General features: G+C 37.8%; 1 protein-coding gene across 2 annotated transcripts in view; it reads right to left on the bottom strand.

Moving 5' to 3' along the window:
* Positions 1-20739, bottom strand: part of NUP205 (nucleoporin 205) — a 94643-nt gene that overhangs the window by 20992 nt on the left and 52912 nt on the right. For both annotated transcript variants that reach the window (XM_054493782.2, XM_063667861.1), the window contains exons 23-34: positions 14688-14802; positions 12912-13061; positions 12248-12319; positions 11723-11880; positions 11287-11367; positions 10363-10554; positions 9259-9526; positions 9061-9159; positions 6035-6183; positions 3703-3894; positions 2696-2817; positions 945-1083 (exon numbers count right to left, since the gene is read on the bottom strand). In XM_054493782.2, the coding sequence (XP_054349757.1) occupies positions 945-1083; positions 2696-2817; positions 3703-3894; positions 6035-6183; positions 9061-9159; positions 9259-9526; positions 10363-10554; positions 11287-11367; positions 11723-11880; positions 12248-12319; positions 12912-13061; positions 14688-14802 (1737 nt within the window). The remainder of the gene's footprint in view (positions 1-944; positions 1084-2695; positions 2818-3702; positions 3895-6034; positions 6184-9060; positions 9160-9258; positions 9527-10362; positions 10555-11286; positions 11368-11722; positions 11881-12247; positions 12320-12911; positions 13062-14687; positions 14803-20739) is intronic.

Below are 20739 nucleotides of genomic sequence, written 5' to 3'. Positions count from 1 at the left end.
ATTCTGCTTCAGTCAATACAAGATTGGTGTTAGGGAACCAGCGTCTTATATCATAATGTCACACTTCTACTAAAAATCTTAATCTCAATCTCGGAGAAGACAGCCAAAGTCTCAGAGTTTTAAAAAGTACTAACTTGAAGACCACATAGGACTAAAAGAAGTAGGATGTCAACCCAGATTGCTATGGTATAAAATAAGGTGCCACTTTAGAACAGCAGCATCTACCTTGGTGAGATGGCCTAAGGCCTGATGGTAGAGAAAATAGAAAAAATTACCAGAAATCAAAGTGTTTTAGGACACAGTTCCAAAATACAATAAAGCAATACAAAGTTGTAGATTCATAATGAAAAGCCTAATTAATCAGTGAAAGGCTAAATTACATATAATATTAATTTTTAAAAAAATATGTGTTGGAATGTTAGTGTTTCACTGAAAAGCAATCAAAATAAAACTAATTTCTAGTGTTTAAAAAAATTTTGACAGCAAAATCACTCATTTAAATTATTTCATTCTCTATCATATACAAATGCAGTATTATCATCTATCAGTCTCCCAAAGTGCTGGGATTACAGGCGTGAGCCACCATGCCCAGCCTGCAAGGCCTAGCATAGCCCTCTCTCAATAGATACCTGGTTAAATTACATTTTAGAAGCCAGCTTACTCCTATCACAATAACTGCTTTCTTTTATAGAAGAACATATTTCAATCTCTTGTTTTCTGTCTCGTGATTCTATTAATTAGCTACAGTGTTTCATTCAAACAACAGTATAAAAATGGACCAATGTAGTTAAGAACAAAGTACAGGGGCCTATTTTCTCTACCCTGCTCTGCCACAAACATTAGGACTAACGTAAATTCACTTAAGTGTTCTATGTGTAAGGTTTCTGTACTTGTAAAATGAGGATTTTGCTCTAGACAATATCTAAACAAAGGGTTCACCTTACCTGTCCTGCTGCCTGCAAGTGCTGGGCCATACTAGATGTGAGGATGACCTGGCACAGCTGGAGAGCTGGGAGGAGAATCTGGCGGTAGCGATCCACTGGGGTAGGGATGAACATTGGAGGGTCTCTCATGCCAAACATGCTTGATTTATTTCAACCAAACAAGGAGAAAACATTCCAAGAATTAAGGTATACTCTCGGCAATTCCTTAACATTGATATGGCAAATAAATCAGAGCCGGCTGATTAAGATGTGAAGCTACTAGTGAGTACTCTGCATCCCATATATACATCCGCGGTCCAAAGAAAGATGTGTCTTCCTAAACTCATAGCTTAGTTAGTAAAAACAGTTATTTGAATTCTGAAAAATCTTATCAAGGAAAACCTATGTAATTTGACAAGATAATGCTTGAAACTTCCAAAACACTTTTATTCTTCTCTAAATGCTTCCTTGGGCCATATAGGCTGTAAGTAAGAAACAGACTTAAAAAGCTACTTTCCCTAAAATTCTCTCTCCTCTACCCAAGCCAAAAATTCACTATGCTGCCTATTGTATAGGGTGAGTACCACTTACCCAAAATGCTTGGTACCAGCAGTGTTGCAGATTTTTTTGAATTTTGAAATATTTGCATTATACATACTTACTGGTTGAGCATCCCTAATCTGAAAATCCAAAATCCAAATTGCTCCAATGGGCACCTTTGAGCGTCATATTGGCACTCAGAAAGTTTGGGATTTAGGAGCACTGCAGATTTCAGATTTTCAGATTAGAGAAGCTCAATCTGTATAAAAATAAAACAAGATTTAAGAGTTAAAATGAGGCTGTAAAATCACTTAACCTTTAAGAGTAGGTCTCAGAACATCATATTAATAAGCTAATATTTATTGTAAATGTTTATATTTAAATTTTTAGACCAAAAAAATGGCTGCCTATTGAGGGGGAATGAAAGCAGAATATGAAAATAAGAGAGAGGCTTTGCACAGACAAGTGATAATAGCATGCCTGAACTAAAGAGTATTTAACTCAACCCACTTTACCTAAGGTGAAAGTAGTAACTCTCATGTTTGAAACTTTAGACCGCAATACAAAAATAAATGTTTTTCCCTGGAGGTAAAATAGTTCTGTAGTTAAGCCTTAAAAATTCAAACATTCAAGTTGCTAATAGATCCTTTTAAAACAATTACTAAACTCAAACTAAGTATTATTTACTTCTAGGAAGGTATGCTGTCTGCCTAACAATGCTGTAGTCATGTAAACAAAAAAGAAAATCAAATCAAATTTTCCACATTCAAATTGAATGTGAAACTAAGAAATCAGCTGAAAAGCTTGAAACTTGAAAACAATTCCATTTGAAGCTTTTGAATTAGCAAGCAGTAAGCAAAATATTGAAATCAGAAAAAATATATATATAATCTGAAATTCTATTCAAATCATCCGGAACAGGAAATCCATAACAAATTATAATTTTACTACAACTCTTTAAAAGATAGTGTAACTGCAAACAAGTATTTCAATTGAACAAAATAATAACATTGGGCAAGTACACACTTACTAAATTCTCTCCCACCCCTACCTACTTTTTCCCTAGTAGCAACTTCCATTTATTAGTAAATGACAGGGGCACAGTATGACCACAAAAACCCACACCAAGATGAAAGAGAATTGCTAAGCGGCAAAATTATGTTTGGAATTTTTTTTTCCCTTAATAATCCTTTACTGGGAGTTTAACCAAATTAATCTATATAGACACTTACCTCTGTGGGTCCGTTTCTGGGCGCATGTCATAGACTTGGCATTGAGCTAGTCTCACAATCACCCCTGATCTTAGCAGCTCTAATGCACCCTGCTGTATCTTTGCCACTCTTGTGAGAAATGCCTGAGGAGTTACAAAAGAAAAATCATCAGTGCTGAAATCATGTCCAAGGGCCTCAGAGAAAAGTGCAACACTCTCATGGCAAATTTCTCATCCTTAGTTATCACTGAAAAGAAATCTGGGCTAGTGACAGGTTACATTATACCACTTTCTTCCTAGGATTTTCATGAGGACTCAGTGTTCAACATATCTAAAGTGCCCACAGACAGTAGCTTGCATGATTCAAGTATTCGTTTACAGTGTGGGTCCTGTTATTATCATGTGGGCCCACGGAGGGCAAGGAATTTTGTCTGTTTTGCTAACAGCTGTGTCTCTAGTACCTAGTGCCATGTCTGCCGTTTTGCAGGTATTTAATAAATACCTGTTAAATAAATGAAGGAGGAAAAAGGAGTAAATGAAGAATCTAAAACTTCAGTGCTTCTATTATTGTAACATTTGTGATCCTTTTAACCAGGAGGAAAAAGAAATTAAAACAGATTTGCAGGCAAAGAAACAATGAATTATATACTATCTTGAAAATGCTGTGTTTAGAATAGAACTAGCATATCTGCATGGAAATTTTCAATAGGCAACTACTATAGTCTAAATTGTATTGTGAGAGGACAATTTTGCTCTGTCCTTATGGAGCACTGGTTGTCATACTGCCATCATAAGCAACCTGAGTGAGTGAGGGAAGCAGCAGTCCCATTATCTAGCTATCCCTTTGAGGATCATTTCACCCATCTTTTGCACACTAGGAAGATTCCAAAGTTTAAAACTCCTTTAAAAAAGGATTCCAGCTTATGATAGAAATATTCAAAATGTATGCCACATTAATTTTCTTTAAAACATCTATAGCCAAGAGAAAATGACTTCTTGATCTAACATCAAATGTCTAGAAAGCCTTACCATTTTAGATTCATAAGTATAAAGTGCTTTTAAAAGGGGAGGCTGTGGCGTGAGTAAGCTCTGCAAAGTACGGTCATCTTCTACCAAGCTGTCTACGAGGACCTTCAAGTAGCCACTGTTAGAAAGATACAAAAGCCACTGCTGCTGTTTATCCACAGAGACAATTCTATCAAGTAGAGCCAGGGCCAGCATCTGAAGGAAGAATAAATTAAAGTCCAAAACATGTAGATGCTACCAAAATCAACAACAGTAACTGACTTTATCTGACATCAGATATGAAATATGAAGAATTTTTTTCATAAAGAGAATGTTACTTGCAATAAAATTTCCTTTTTTTTTTTTTGAGAAGTTAAAAACTATGGATCCAGAACCTCAATTTATCAATAAAGGAAAGCTCTCAGGTAAAGATGTATTTCCAAAACAAAACCTAACACGTTAAAATAGTAGCATTAGATATATTTTAGTAGACTCTAACATTGCTTGTTAGAGAAAAGAAATTTTTTTAACAGCTGTTTTTTCTCACTGTGAAGTTTTATAATGCTCATTACAGAAAACACAGAAAAGTAATAACTAGGCTGGGCTTAGTGGCTCACCCCTGTAATCCCAACACTTTGGGAGGCAGAGGCAGGTGGAGCACTTGAGGTCAGGAGTCTGAGACAAGCCTGGCCATTAAAAAAATTAGGCCGGGCGCGGTGGCTCACTGCCTGTAATCCCAGCACTTTGGGAGGCCGAGGCGGGTGGATCACGAGGTCAGGAGTTCAAGAACAACCTGGCCAAGATGGTGAAACTCCATCTCTACTAAAAATACAAAAAAAATTAGCTGGGCGTGGTGGTGGGCACCTGTAATCTGAGCTACTCGGAAGGCTGAGGCAAAGAATTGCTTGAACCCAGGAGGCAGAGGTTGCAGTGAGCCGAGATCGCGCCACTGCATTCCAGCCTGGGCGACAGAGCAAGACTCTGTCTAAAAAAAAAAAAAAAAAAAAAGAAAAGAAAAGAAAAGAAAAGAAAAGAAAAAAAAAGAAAAGAAAAAAAATGTAATAACTACACAATCTGATAAATACAGTTCATCCATTTTGGTCTGTCTCCTACCAGTATTTTTTCTATGCAATACAGTTCATCCATTTTGGTCTGTCTCCTACCAGTATTTTTTCTATGCATACAAATATTTTTAAATTTCTAAAACATAACTAAAAGGTGGCCGGGCATGGTGGCTCACGCTTGTAATCCCAGCACTTGGGGAGGCTGAGGCGGGCGGATCACGAGGTCAGGAGATCGAGACCATCCTGGCTAACACAGTGAAACCCCATCTCTACTAAAAATACAAAAAATTAGCCAGGCATAGTGGTGGGCGCCTACAGTCCCAGCTACTCAGGAGGCTGAGGCAGGAGACTGGCGTGAACCCAGGAGGTGGAGCTTGCGGTGAGCTGAGATCGCGCCACTGCACTCCAGCCTGGGCGACTGAGAGAGACTCCTTCTCAAAAACAAACAAACAAACAAAAAAAGTAACTAAAAGGTTATCACAGTTTATTTTTAAAAATCCTATTTCCTATGGTCTTCAAAAACATGATTTAATTGCTATATAACTTTGCTACATAATTTTCCATTAAGAAGAAGTTATTTTCTCACCGCATCATTACCAGTGTGCTACCATACTGTATAAGAAATATAAATGCAAATTCTCCACAAAGCAATTACGCAAAGATATATTCAGTACAAGGCAATTTATTCAGCATTCTCTTAACCAAAGATCTTTATTAAGCAGCGTTTCTGTTGTTTCTACCAGTCAACCTCAAAATTAGCAAGAAGATAATTCTGAAAGGCAATTCTGAATTAAGATTCTAACATAACATATGAATAAATAAAATAGAAGTCACAAATTATAGCAAATAAGAAAATACACTACATAATAAAAAATAATTCTTAACATGTAACATACATTATTAAAAGTTGAATCAATTTATTTTATTTTATTTTTTGCAGCAGGGTCTCACTCTGTAGCCCAGGCTGGAGTGCAGTGCCTCAATCACAGCTCACCGCAAGCAACCTCTGCCTCCTGGGCTCATGCAATTCTCCCACCTCAGCCTCCCAAGTAACTGGGACTACAGTTACATGCCACCATGGCTGGCTAATTTTTTGTATTTTTGGTAGAGATGGGGTTTCACCATGTTGCCCAGGCTAGTCTCAAACTCCTACTCTCAAGAAATCCGCCCATCTCAGGCTTCCAAAGCACTGAGATTACAGGCATGAGGTACCACACCCAGCCGTCAATCAGTTTATACCTTAATAAGTCAAAATACTTATTCAATTACAATACTAAATAAGGTTGCTTTACCCTTCCAATCTCATGACCATCACAAGCATCTCGACAGACCACTTCCATGAGGGCGGCGCCATAACTTTCAATAATGGCTATGTTTTCTCGCTGTAATTTGCTAAATACATCTTCAGGGGCTGTCAGCCTTTCCCACATGGTTTTCTTGGCTAAAAGGATTAAAACAGAAAAAAACACTCCAGTAGAAATCAGTGTAACAACTGAGTAATTATACCTCACATGCTAGGTATGAGCTGAGAGAAGGAAAAAAAAAAAATCCTTCCATCACTGCTTGTACACAAAGGCCCACTGACCGGTGGGTCCAAGCAGGTTAACTCTAATAACACAATGCACCTATTTCATGCATAGTTCATAACACTAAGATAATAATTGTACCACGAAAAGGATAAACCATTCTTAAAGAGATCAAAATGAATTACAAGACTCCATGAGAACCAACGTCCTGTATTTATCCTGCTAATCAATCTTTTTTCTTCTTCTTCTTTTTTTTTTCTTTTTTTTTGAGACAGAGCCTTGCTCTGTTGCCAGGCTGGAGTGCAGTGGCACTATCTCGGCTCACTGCAGCCTCCGCCTCCCGGGTTCAAGCGATTCTCCTGCCTCAGCCTCCCGAGTAGCTGGGACTACAGGTGCACACCACCACGCCCAGCTAATTTTTGTATTTTTAGTAGAGATGGGGTTTCATCATGTTGGCCAGGATGGTCTCGATCTCCTGACATCGTGATCCGCCTGCCTTGGCCTCCCAAAGTGCTGCGATTACAGGTGTGAGCCACTGTGCCCAGCCACTAATCAATCTTTTATCTTTTATTGAGATCTTTTAAAATTGCCAGGCATGGTGGCTCACACCTATAATCCTAGCACTTTGGGAGGCCAAGGCGGGTGGATCACTTGAGGACAGGAGTTCAAAACCAGCCTGGCCAACATGGTGAAACCCCGTCTTTACTAAAAACACAAAAGATTAGCGCGGGATGGTGGTGCACACCTATAATCCCAGTTACTGGGGAGGCTGAGGCAGGAGAATCACTTGAACCCAGGAGGCAGAGGTTGCAGTGAGCTGAGATCACGCCACTGCACTCCAGCTTGGGCTACAGAGTGAAGCTCTGTCTCAAAAAGAAAAGAAAAGAAAAGAAAATTTAGCTAGAAAGGATCAGGTACAATGTAGACAAAAATATGCCTCCAAAAAAATCAGATATTTTTATTCTATTTTTTAGTTGAAATACTTATTAAAAATAAAAGCACACCCATTATAAAGGTAATTTAAATATACAATGATTAGGAACAGTATGATCATACATTTTATGTAAGACCCATAAACATACTCTTATGTAAGACTCTAAAAATTTTCACAAGTACATTAAATAAAGCAATAACTTGTATTTGAAACTAATCTCATTTTTTCCAACTACTACATAGCAGCAGTTTTTAAATTGGCATCTTGATGACTTCTTATAAAAAGCCTATTGTAGAGCCCCACCTAGTGGTTAAGTGGTGACTTGGCCAATTCAACTAAATGGAATGTTAAAAAAAACACACAAAAGAAAAATGTGGGAGGTGCTGAGAGTGGAGAAATTCCATTACTATCTCTTTTCTTAAAAGAAGCTTGTGTTTGCTTAAAAAACTTCTCTAAACTATTCTGTTATTTTTCCTCACCTTACAAATATTCTCATGCATTATTTATGTGGGTGCTACATGCCTATCAATCTACCATTTGGCTATTATTACCTGGTAGGGTACTATGTATGGCATAAAATACAACCACCATAAGGATCATGAGATCAATTGAACCTTATGTACACAGTGGTTTTTAACAGTCTATACAAAATAACACTCACAAAGGTGAAGAGCCCAAAGAAAGTCCATTATCAGAAGGTGCTCTGACAACTTCTTAACAAATGGCAGAATAACTCTGAATGACTTGATTGAACATCAAATGTCTATAAAGTATATAAAGCATTATATACTGATCTGTCAAACACTTAATAACATTTTCATGTCTTAAGATTAGTTTCAATTAAAAATGCTAACTATATTTTAGAAAGCAACATTTAGCAATATTTTAAATGTGTCTAACTTTTGACCAAGAAATTCCACTTCTTGGAATTTATCCAAAGAAAACCTCACTCGTACAAAAAGATACATATATACTATTGATGAGTTTATACTGGAGAAGGTCATTCGTTTGAATCTTTTTAAAATAAAAGTACATACTTTTACACATGGCAATTCCGCCATTAAGCAGCATCCTTTTTGAGAAATATAGGCATACAAAAAAAGTTGATGTAGCATTTTTGTAATAAAAATTTAGAAACAATTGAAATGCCTGTAAATAAGGAAAATGGCAAAAAAGCGTTTCATCCATATGAATAACAAAGACTTTTGTGTTTCTTTTTGAGACAGAGTTTCACTCTTGTTGCCCTGGCTGGAGTGCAGTGGCACAATCTGGGCAACCTCTGCCTCCTGGGTTCAAGTGATTCTCCTGCGTCAGCCTCCCGAGTAGCTGGGATTACAGATGCCTGCCACCATGGCAGCTAATTTTTTTATTTTTAGTAGAGGTGGGGTTTCACCATATTGGCCAAGCTGGTCTTGAACTCCTGACCTCAGGTGATCCACCGCCCTCGGCCTCCCAAAGTGCTAGGATTACAGGCGTGAGCCACCATGCCAGGCCGAGATATTTTAAAAGAATCAACTAGATAAGTAATCTGATGTAGCACAAAGGAAAGAAAGACATTGGACCATTCTATGTAGAGCATACTGTTCAGTCGGACTTGAGGCAAGTGAGGGAGTTACAGAAGTATATAAAGCTGAAGTATTATTTGAAGGTTTTCTTAAAAGTAGTACTCATGTACTACTTCATAATTCTTAAAAACTAAACATTCTTCCTCAACTTTTGAGTAAATGCTTTAAAAATTACACTAACACTCATTTTTTACAGTTGTAATTAGTCAAAAGATGGAGAAGTGATTTTTTTTTTTCAATTTAAAGTAACCATCTCCCAATCCAGAAAAGATTAGGAATTGATCTCATTCTACCTGCTTCTAAGGTGTCTGGTTCATCAGGTCTCTGGGCAATCTGTAAGTAATAAAGCAGAGAGCCATACAAGTGAGTCCTCACTCGTTGGAATCCACCACCTAGGGAGATTAGGAAGATGTCAAATGAAAATCTTTTCTCAATTAAAGTTAAAACAAATACAAAAGATAGAATTTATAGAAAATTTAGATGAAAAAAACCTGTCTTCAAAATGAAGTCTAACAGTTTCTTCAATATGATGTAAAGTGAAGAATCTCCAATAGAAGCAAAACCCACTAATGGGTTCTCTTCTGGAGGAGGTGAGGTGAAGCAACTATCAAGCATAAAAGCGTAATGGGCCTCTGCTGGTCCCAAGACTGATGTTTGCTTCTGTTCGGTGAGGACGGCCTGGCTTAGGTGAGCAGTTAGTGTGAACACTGCCCCGGCGACCACAGGCATTAACTCTTGCGCTGCTTCATCATCCAGTATCTTAAAGGACAAGGGCAAATTATAGTGAGAATCCTGCTTTCAGCTATAATCATTAACAAGTTTCATAGCATTTTTTTTTTTTTTTTTTTTTTTGAAGACAGGCTCTCGCTCTGTCACCCAGGCTGGAGTGCAGTAGCATAATCTCAGCTCACTTCAGCCTTGACCTCCTGGGCTCAGGCGGTCTTCCCACCTCAGCCTCCTGCAACTGTGACTACAGGTGCACACCATCATGCTCGTAGAGACGGAATCTCACTATGTTGCCCAGATTGGTCTCAAACTCCTGGGCTCAAGCGATCCTCCCACCTTGGCCTCTCAAAGTTCTGGGATTGCAGGTATGAATCACTGCACACAGCCCATTAAAGAGTTTTATATACACTTAGCTTGTCAACTATGGTAACAATATAAGAATGGAATACAGAAATTAGTCAAAAAAAAAAAAAAAAGAAAGAAAGGAATCTAACATGTACAGAGAAATTTAAATATGATGTTAGGTAATGGGTGTTCTTAACCAGAAGGGATTCCTATCAGAATTCTCTAGGGAGGTTTTCTTTTTGAAATTCACATAAATGGTCTCACCACTACATTCAGTAGGTCTGGGGTGGGCTCTGTCCATGTGAATTTTTACAAAGCTTTCAAGATAATTCAGACACACACTCTGGTTGAGAGCCACTACTGTACACAATTAATCCCTTTCTCAAGGAAAGTCTTAACGTTGGTATTGCACAATTCTATTTTACTCCCAATCGAAAATGGAAAACAATTAGGGTGCCAAAATATATTCGTTTAAATGATACATATTTGTTCAGCAGTATAAAGTAATTTAGGAAGTATGTCACCTTATCATGCACATCTTGTAAAATATCACGAATAATCAGTTGTCGATCCTCTGCCTGAATGAGGTCCTGGGGACAAGCCGTCAGTATAATTTCTACCAGTTGCCTCCACGATTCCAGAGCATGACGTTTTGCATGAAGACACTGCAGCAATTTATTTCTTCCTACCACATACTGAAGTACAGTGCTTATTTCCTAAAGCCACAGGAATTGAATCACAAGGTTAAACAGGCAAATAAGATCAGTTATCTGTCAGTTACTCAGAAAATATTTATTTGGAAACCTACTACATGCATGCCAGGAAGCAGGTATCTTTTCATATTATTTCAGTAGCAAGGGCTATAAAAAATATTAACATATAAGGTGTCTATGTGTGGGTATATGTGCATGAAAGGTAGGGGACAGAGGTGGCATAGATAAATATGTATTTTTTGACACCATCTTCTTTCTCCTTGTACCTATCTACTTACACTTGCTTACTCTAGAGCACTAGAATTATCTAAACTCCAAGTTCAATGGCATGTTTCCCTGACATCTCTTTTATTTCTTTGCGTCTTGCTTTGGCCTGGCCAGCTGTTATCTCCATTCATGTGTTTCTTCCCATCTGACCTCCTACCTGGAACTTTCCACTTGTGATGACAAATGACCCTCCTCTCTCACTGATGGGGACCAAGTGAGGTCTAATACAAAATATGGTCAGGTTGCAAATCCTTAACTAGCCTAGCAGAAAAGGTGTTATTTATTTCAGCATACCAGATAGTTCAGTTTATAAAAGTTATAAAATCAAAAGTGAAAGAATCCCTAAATGTTTAATTTTTAGGCAGCTTAATAATTAGCAAACTACATGTCAATATACTATTTTAGTCTTTTCACCAGCAACCTAAGTAGTTAAAAGGTTGAAACGAACACATACTCAATAGAGCTTACCTCCATGAGTAGAGGTCTCTGTCCTATGGCTGCCATACCCTGAAGGGCATTTACTTCAGCTACAAGAACCCTATGAAGAAGCTGGATAATTAGGAAAAGAAAGAAAAATAAGACATTTCAGACACCGGTAGAACAATAACACCTAGCAATTACCATAAACTGCCCTAAAGGGAAAGGTGTCAGATACCTTTATATATAATCTAACAAGAGCACTGTCCAATTTCCAGACCAAACTATTAAGTATCCCTTTTCAAGAAGTTAGTGTGATATATTAAGTTTTATTTCAGGGATATTTTACAAAAACCACAGTCCTTCCTATAAACTACTAAACCAATGTCTCTATCAGAAAGAAAACCTGTATGGTTCTATTTGTTTCTGATGACTTAAGGTCTGAGCCACTTGACACTGCAGATATGTACTTTAAAGCAACCCTCACCTTGACATTGCAGACTGTCTGTCCCCGTAAATTCTTGTGTTCACAGTTAGCAATAACTTGTTCAATCTGGGCCCGATCAAAAAAATCCAACTGCAAAGGCTCAGGGATCTCCTGACTGAAGTCAATCGAGTCAAGAATATTTAGAATTTTTCGACGTACTAGAAATAATAAAAAGTAATTTGATTTTACTTGGGACATTGAAAAGAAGGGCAAACCATCATATTCAGTTGATTTTCAAAGACAGTGCTATTTTCAGAAAGAGCATAAAATAGCCAAGAAGCTGAAAACTGTATTGGAATCTAAATTTGGTTTTATTTCTGATACATCCATTAACAAAAATATTTTCTTTCCTGTTGTATAATCCTATTATAAAAAAAAATTTTCAGGTGGCAAATAATCCTTTACATAACTTTTCTATACCAGTTCAGAGTTTGCAGGCACAGGCATAACAATCCCTTGAAGTTTGTTTTTTTTTTTTAATATATGTCTATAAAATAAATTTATTACAAATTCAAAAGGCATTACCTTTTGTAGCAGTGTCAAAGTGAAGGAACCCAGAAACAGACCTGTTTTCATCTTCTATTCCTCCTTCACCATCTGTTGGAACATCAATAATATTGAATCAGAAAAAGAAGAACATACTCTTAAAACTACATTTATTTGGAAATAACAAACATAAGGTATTTTATTTCTAGGTCATTGTTTCTACGTCAAAGAGCCCTGTGCAAATGGATAATTAAAATGCAAAGATTGATGAGGACTTACTACCAGCATTCATCTAATTCTTTCCATCCCTATGGAATCCACTGCACAATTGTAAAGAGAATAATTAGATGCTCAAAAATGGCAAGACTCAATCATGCCAATGAGACGATTTTAAAAGTTTATGCTTAATTTGCATGAATAATACATCCTTAAACAGCTTAGGTCATGCTGGCTCAGTATGACAAACTCCACTGACAATTTTGTATATAACATTGGTAATGACTATAGTGTAATGCGGATGCTTAAAATAATAATAAATGACAATCATAAGATGAGTTAAAATTTTTGTGTTTTAAGAAAAAAAAATTCTAAAAGTGAGAAAATAGTTTTGGTCTATAGTCACATACTAAGCACAAGCTTCATATTTGTGCTTGTCTTCACGACAACTAGTCACCAGCACAATAAAACAAATACTAATACTCACCTGAGTATGGTTTCACTGGCATGTCATCCAGTAAGAGGTGTAGGAGCCTCTGGGTATGCGACCGCTGACGATTCAGAGAGGTTACCCTTAGCTCTATTGAGGCAGTTTTCATAAGCCATGACATCTGGTTCAGCATAGATATTTCATATTCTAGAATTTAAACATGTAAATTTTGTTTCCCAGAGTAATAAAACAGTATCAAAACAGCCTTAAATACTGTAACTCAACAGATATTTTCCCATGTAACAAAGTCAGTAATTTATGAAACTCGGCAACATAATAATTTCTCACTCTGTAAAATTACAAGAGAAAAAAAAAAGATACCAAGAAAGAAAAAAAATAAGCTAGTATAAATTTATGAAAGATGGGCTAAAGTAAATGAAGAGTAAAAGAGAATCAAGTTTTCATTGCTGATTTTAATTTCACAAAGATCCTGAGTCTATCATATTTTGACACTGATATATAAAACAATATTTTAAAGTAATTTTCAAATACATAACTCAAAAAACTATCATAGTTTGGTTTTGATTTCATAAAACAAATACTTAAGAAAAATTAAACTTAAATTGCATGATTTTATAATACCTCAATTAATGATGTGGTTTAACATTTAATTAAGGCTGAGAATCACTTATACAATAGCTTTTATTTTTATTTATTTATTTACAGGGTCTCACTCTATTGCCCAGGCTGTACTTGAACTCCTTGCCTCAGTGTTCCTCCTGTCTCAGCCTACCTAAGCACTGGGATTATAGGCACGAGCCACTGTGCCTGGTCCTACGATAAGATTTTTTTAATTCAATACTATTTTAATATGCTTGACATTGAAACCCTAAACTGTGACAGTATAAACATAAAATTAACCAAATAACAATACTAATAATAATTTCAGGCAAAGCTAAATGAAGTTTTATAAAACACATACCATAATAGGTAAGATGTTAATTAAAAATTAGGTGTAAAGAGGGTTTCTAAAAGCTTCTTAAACAAAATCCCAGAACTAAAAATAAGACACTTATGAAAACAGAGTGAAAAACCTTTTGCCATTAGATAATTCTCAGAGGTCTAACACCATTACTCTAAAAGGTAAATTAGATGCTGACAATTACTAGTAATAGAAATTTGTTTACGGCATGTGTAAACCTCAATTTCCTAAAACATAAAGATGACACAAGCTAAACTTTTAAAAAACTCAATAGACCAAGACTTGTCTGAATATAATCTGAATTCAGAAAACTGTTAAAAGTTGGTCAAAAAGAAAATAAAGTAGAATCCTGATAAGACTGCATTAGCCTGGAATAATTGTTAGCCATGCCAATAAACTAAGTTAAAACTGTTTTCTACCATAATTAGTTTTCAGCTTTTCATTTCAAGATCTGAATTGGTTTCAATACAAACACAAGAAACAAAAGTAAACCAGGATTTTTTTTTTCTCATAAACAGCCTGGGAAGAGAAAATCAGAAATCTCTGTAAAACAATTTTCATTCAAAAACTTTAAATTCCCATTAATTTTCTAATCCCTTCAACACAATCTTTAAATTTTATTTGTTGTAAGAGAATCAAATTCCATCCTTGATAGGCTATATTTAAATAAGTTTTTGCTAGCAGTTAAAATATCAGCCTTCTTTAAGCAGAAATTACAAAAAGAACCCAAAATAACAAAGAAGCCAAAGTATCAGAATTAGAACAGAATTCCCCCAAATATTGTATAAATAAAATCACTTAACATGGAACTATAAATGTGTTCTTATAAATACGGGAAAATAATGGCCTACCTTTGTTAGAAAATGGTAGATACTGCAACTGGGAAAATAAGAAATCCTGGCTGGTTCTCAAGTACCTCATAGTAGGACCAGATGTATCAGAGCATGCACATAACTGATATATGACCTAAAGCATTAAAGTAAGAAAAATCCCTATATCAGTCTTTCGTGTTATACATATTAAAGTAACAAAATATGAACTTAGACCTACTAAGTGAAAAACTAGGACCCATCAACAACTCAAGTAAAATGGACAAACAGATGCACAAAACATAAGCTCAGAGTTATGAACAGTCCGTGGCAACCTAGCTCAAGAAAATACACTGAAATACAATTGGGTGCTGATGACATTATTACAGAACTATTATTAATATACTTATTAATATATACACATATAGTTAATTTTACTATACACATATAGTACATTTTAGTATTTTAGCTTAATTACTAGTAGCAGGCCGGGCACGGTGGCTCACCTCCCAACACTGGGAGGCTGAGGTGGGCAGATTACTTGAGGTCAGGAGTTTGAGACCAGTCTGCTCAACATGGTGAAACTCCGACTCTATAAAAATACAAAAATTAGCCAGGCATGGTGGCGTGTGCCTGTAATCCCAACTACTCGGAAGGCTGAGGCAGATTAATCACTTAAACCCCGGAGGTGGAGGTTGCAGTGAGCCAAGATCATGACACCGCACTCCAGCCTGGTGACAGGGCAAGACCCTGTCTCAAAAAAAAAAAAAGAAAAGAAAAGAAAAAAAATTATTAGCAGCAAATTACTTGAAAATAACTTCTGAGAACCATACGAGTTACATCTCAACCTCAGGAAGATTAAAATTACCAAAACTAAAGCAAATGCAGAAATTACAAAGAAGATCCATAAATTCAACTAAATAACAATAAACTGAATAAAAATTTAACAAAAAAGAATAGATAAGAGAAAAAAGTTCTTATATTAAATATAAGAAAAAGTTGCTAGCTCTAATATATATAAAGATCTCCATTACAGATATGAATAACATAAAGATCTAAGTAGCCCAAATGGTAAAAGTAGCCCAAATGGTAAAAGACATTTTATATAAGAAAAATAAAAATAGCCCATAATAAAAAATGTCCATCTGTTTTCAGGAGTTAAAAAAAAAAATCAAGATGATAATAGGTAGGTATCATATTAAAAATCAGCAAAATTTTTTTTTTTTTTTTTTGAGTCAGGGTCTCACTCTGTCACCCAGGTTGGAGTACAGTGGTGCAATCACAGCTCACTGCAGCCTCAACCTCCTGGGCTCAAGTGATCCTGCCAGCTCAGCCTTCTGAGTAGCTGAGACTACAGTAATTGCATGCCACCATGTGTGGCTAATATGAACATTTATTAGATGCTTTCCATGTACCAGGCACTTTAAGACATGTTTATTCTGAGCACTATTAATACCTAGTATAATTGTTATGACTACTTGTGAATTAAAATCTAAAGTCAAAACTCTTGATAGTCTTTGACCCGACACAGTCAATCTTCATTATTTACAGATTCCATATTTGCAAATTCACCTAACATGCTAAAATTTATTTAAAATCCCAAAATCAATACTTGCAGTGTGGTCCTTCATGCGTGGGAGAACAGCTACAAACTGCAGTCACCAAACTCTCATGCTCTCAAATGGAGCAATGCTTTTCCTGTTCCAGCTATCATACTATAAAAAACGTTGTTTAAATGGTCTATTTAGTGCCACGGTTTTCGCATTTTTGTGCTTTTTGTTGATTCTGCTGTTTAAAACAGCCCCCAAGCATAGTGCTGAAATGCCGCCTTGTGTTCCTAAGTACAAAAAGGCTGTGATATGACTTTAAGATAAAATACTACATTAGATAAATTTCATTCAGGCTGAGTTATAGTGCTGTTGGCTATGAGTTTAATGGTAATGAATCAACTACATTAAGTAAGGTGTCTTTAAACAGAAACACACATAAAACATGATTATGAATTCATCAGTTGACAAGAATATTGGAACCAGACACTTGCAGGAATCCTAGCCTGTATTTTCCATAGGGGCAATGAATTCACCAATTCAGTTTTCACAATGACTTTATAAAACACAACTACTGTGAATAACGAGAACTGACTATAAACCCTTGTCTGGAGATATATTCTGGTTTTTTTTTTCTTTTGTTTTTTTTGAGATGCAGTTTCGTTCTGTCGCCCAGGCTAGAGTGCAGTGGTGCGATCTCGGCTCACTGCAAGCTCCACGTCCCAGGTTCACGCCATTCTCCCGCCTCAGCCTCCTGAGTAGCTGGGACTACAGGTGCCCACCACCATACCCGGCTAATTTTTTGTTTTTGTATTTTTAGTAGAGACGGAGTTTCACCGTGTTAGCCAGGATGGTCTTGATCTCCTGACCTTGTGATCCACCCGCCTCAGCCTCCCAAAGTGCTGGGATTACAGGTGTGACCCACAGCGCCCGCCTGGAAATATATTAAGAAAAATATAAAACAACCAAAGGTAATTTATTTATTTACAACTGCCGCCTCCCAGGTTCAAGCGATTCTCCTGCCTCAGCCTCCGAAGTACCTGAGATTAACAGGCACATGGCACAACCTCTGGCTAATTTTTGTATTTTTGTTAGCTACAGCAGAGTAAAAAAAAACTGGAAACAACCTGAATGTAATTTACATTGTTGCAGCACAGAAAGTTTATACAGAGAGGAGTAAAAAAGACACAAAATTTCATGTATACTGAATACAACTATAAACAATGTATATACACAAAGAGAAAGAAGACAAGGAAAAGAGTAAGCAGCTCTGCCACAGATGTACATTGACCTTTCAAACAGTTTTGATACTGTTTTGATATTCTATAAACGAACAAAAACTTAAGCTAATACTGAACTTCTCAAAACAAAATCAGTTAGGTGTATTACTGGGGGAGTTAAGAAAACACAAGAAGATACTCTAACAAGTGGAAGAAATAATACTATTAGAAGAGAACTGCCAGGCACAGTGACTCACGCATGTAATCCCAGCAAAGACTTTGGGAGGCCAAGGTGGACGGATCACCTGAGGTCAGGGGTATGAGACCACCCTGGCCAACATGGTGAAACCCCGTCTCCACTAAAAATACAAAAATTATCCAGGCGTGGTGGCCCGGGGACGCCTGTAATCCCAGCTACTTGGGAGACTGAGGCACGAGAATTGCTTAAACCTGGGAGATGGAGGTTGCAGTGAGCTGAGACCACACCACTGCACTCCAGGCTAGGCAACAGAGCAAGACTCTGTTCCCCGCCGCCCCCCCAAAAAAAAAGAAGAGAAGGACACAAAAAGTGAGTTCGAAAAGCACTGAAAGCCATTTTATTAAGATGTGGCCTATATCCTTCCTGGTTTCCAAGACCAGGGACCAGGTAGAAGAAATCTCCGTTCTTAAAGAAAAGAGGGCAAAGGCACCAGGCCTCAACTTCTTCACCCAGAAGCCCTTGTGTTGCAGGACAAGGAAGGTATCAATAAGGACCACTTCCCTTTGCTACAATCAGATTTATTTAAACTAACAAGCTCTTCTTACTTAGAGGTTTAAATTTTTTTCTGAAGCAGGGTGAAGTACAAACATGTAGGTAAAGGGAGTATATTTAGTTATAAATGGAGCTTTCTGTAAAAATGCAGATCCTGACTCATCAGGTCTAAAGTGGGGCCTCAGATTCTGCACTAATAAGCTCCTAGGAGATAATGCTGATGACACTGGTCCCTGGGCCATATCTGAGTAGCAAGGTCACAGAGCATATGTTATGGCCGAGCGCGGTGGCTCAGGCCTGTAATCTCAGCACTTTGGGAGGCCAAGGCGTGTGGATCACCTAAGGTCAGGAGTTTGAGACCAGCTTGGACAACATGGTGAAGCTCCCTCTCTACTAAAAATACAAAATTAGCCGGGTGTGATGGCACATGCCTGTAATCCCTGCTATTTGGGAGGCTGAGGCAGGAGAATCATTTGAACCTGGGAGGTGGAGGTTGCAGTGAGCTGAGATCGCGCCACTGCACTCCACCTGGGCAATAGAGTGAGACTCCATCTCAAAAAACAGTAACAACAACAACAACGACAACAGAGAGTATGTTATACACTGGTAAACTGCTGGTATGGACATGTTTTCCTTGGCTAGTATAGTGTCCTAAAAATTAGAACAACTTTCACAAAAATTCAGATTTCCAAATCCTTTTAAAAATGAATAAATAAAAATAAAAATTCAGACAATCTGGCCCAACAAATCCTGCACTCTGGCATGGTAAAATAAGCCAGGGATGAGTAGGAAGGCACGTGCTCTCCAGTCTGCCAGATTCTCCTTTCCTCCTGCTCCCTTAACTGGACCCTGGCTTCATTCATTTACTCTACCTGCCATTAGCCTAGGTGTTAAGCTTATCAGTTGTTTCTACTTATATACCAAATTCTGTAAATCTGTACTAATATGTACATCAAATTTGTTCCCCCATTAAGGAAGAATTAATTTTGATTTACAGGAAAACCTAGCTATAGTACTTACAGTGAAGGGATGTTTGGCCAGCCAGAGGACAGAAAAGATAGTAAACAATTACAAAAAGAAAAGCAGGAGATTAACAAAGAAAAATCTCCATGCCAGTAACACTAAGAGGTTAGTGATGCATTTCTTTTTCTTTTTTTTTTTTTTTTTGAGACGGGGTCTCGCTCTGTTGCCCAGGCTGGAGTGCAGTGGTGTGATCTCGGCTCACCGCAAGCTCTGCCTCGCAGGTTCACGCCATTCTCCCACCTCAGCCTCCCAAGTAGCTGGGACTACAGGCACACACCACCACCACGCCCGGATAATTTTTGGGTTTGTTTTTTTTTGGGGGGGGGACAGAGTCTTGCTCTGTCGCCTAGGCTGGAGTGCAGTGGCGTGATCTCGGCTCACTGCAAGCTCCGCCTCCCGGGTTCACGCCATTCTCCTGCCTCAGCCTCCCGAGTAGCTGGGACTACAGGCACCTGCCACCATGCCCGGCTAATTTTTTGTGTTTTTAGTAGAGATGGGGTTTCACTGTGTTAGCCAGGATGAATTTTTGTATTTTTAGTAGAGACAGGGTTTCACCATGTTAACCAGGATGGTTTTGATCTCCTGACCTCATGATCCACTATTTCTTATCATAAAAATGTAAATTTAGGGTAACACTTAAATTGAGAAATTAGTCACAGCTTATAAAGCCTAGTTCTTTTTTTTTTTTGAGACGGAGTTTCACTCTTGTTGTCAAGGCTGGAGTACAGTGGCACGATCTAGGTTCACTGTAACCTCTGCCTCCCAGGTACAAGCAATTCTCCTGCCTCAGCCTCCTGAGGAGCTGGGATTACAGGCGTCCACAACCAGGCCCAGCTAATTTTTTTTGTGTTTTTAGTAGAGATGGGGTTTCACCATGTTGGCCAGGCTGGTCTCCAACTCCTAACCTCAGGTGATCTGCTCACCTCAGCCTCCCAAAGTGCTGGGATTACAGGCGTGAGTGACTGTGCCCGGCCAAGCCTAGTTCTTAAAACACTTATAAAATGAATAAAACAATAAACAAAAGTGAACAAGCGAAATGAAAGTTCTCATTATAGTTTACTTATGTATTTATTTTTATTTTTTTTGAGACAGAGTCTCACTTTGCCACCCAGCTGGAGTGCAGTGGCATGATCTCGGCTCACTGCAACCTCTACCTCCTGGGTTCAAGCAATTCTCATGCTCCAGCCTCTCAAGTAGCTGGGATTACAGGCACGTGCCACCATGCCCAGCTAATTTTTGTATTTTCAGCAGAGACAAGGTTTTGCCATGTTTCCCAGGCTGGTCTCCAACTCCTGGCCTCAAGTGATCCAGACCACCCCAGCCTCCCAAAGTGCTGGGGTTATGGGCGTAAGCCACCATGCCCAGGCCCAGCCCTCATTATAGTTTAAATGTTAATCTGACATTCTACCACCTAACATAGTTGTATACAGGACTTCTTAATTTATTTGGTTATTAAAAAGTGCTTTCTGGCCAGGCGCGGTGGCTCATGCCTATAATCCCAGCACTTTGGGAGGCCGAGGCAGGTGGATCACAAGGTCAAGAGATTGAGACCA

This window comes from Pongo pygmaeus, chromosome 6 (genome assembly GCF_028885625.2).
Source record: "Pongo pygmaeus isolate AG05252 chromosome 6, NHGRI_mPonPyg2-v2.0_pri, whole genome shotgun sequence".
NCBI lineage: Eukaryota > Metazoa > Chordata > Mammalia > Primates > Hominidae > Pongo > Pongo pygmaeus.
This window is presented reverse-complemented; position numbering and strand designations above follow the sequence as displayed.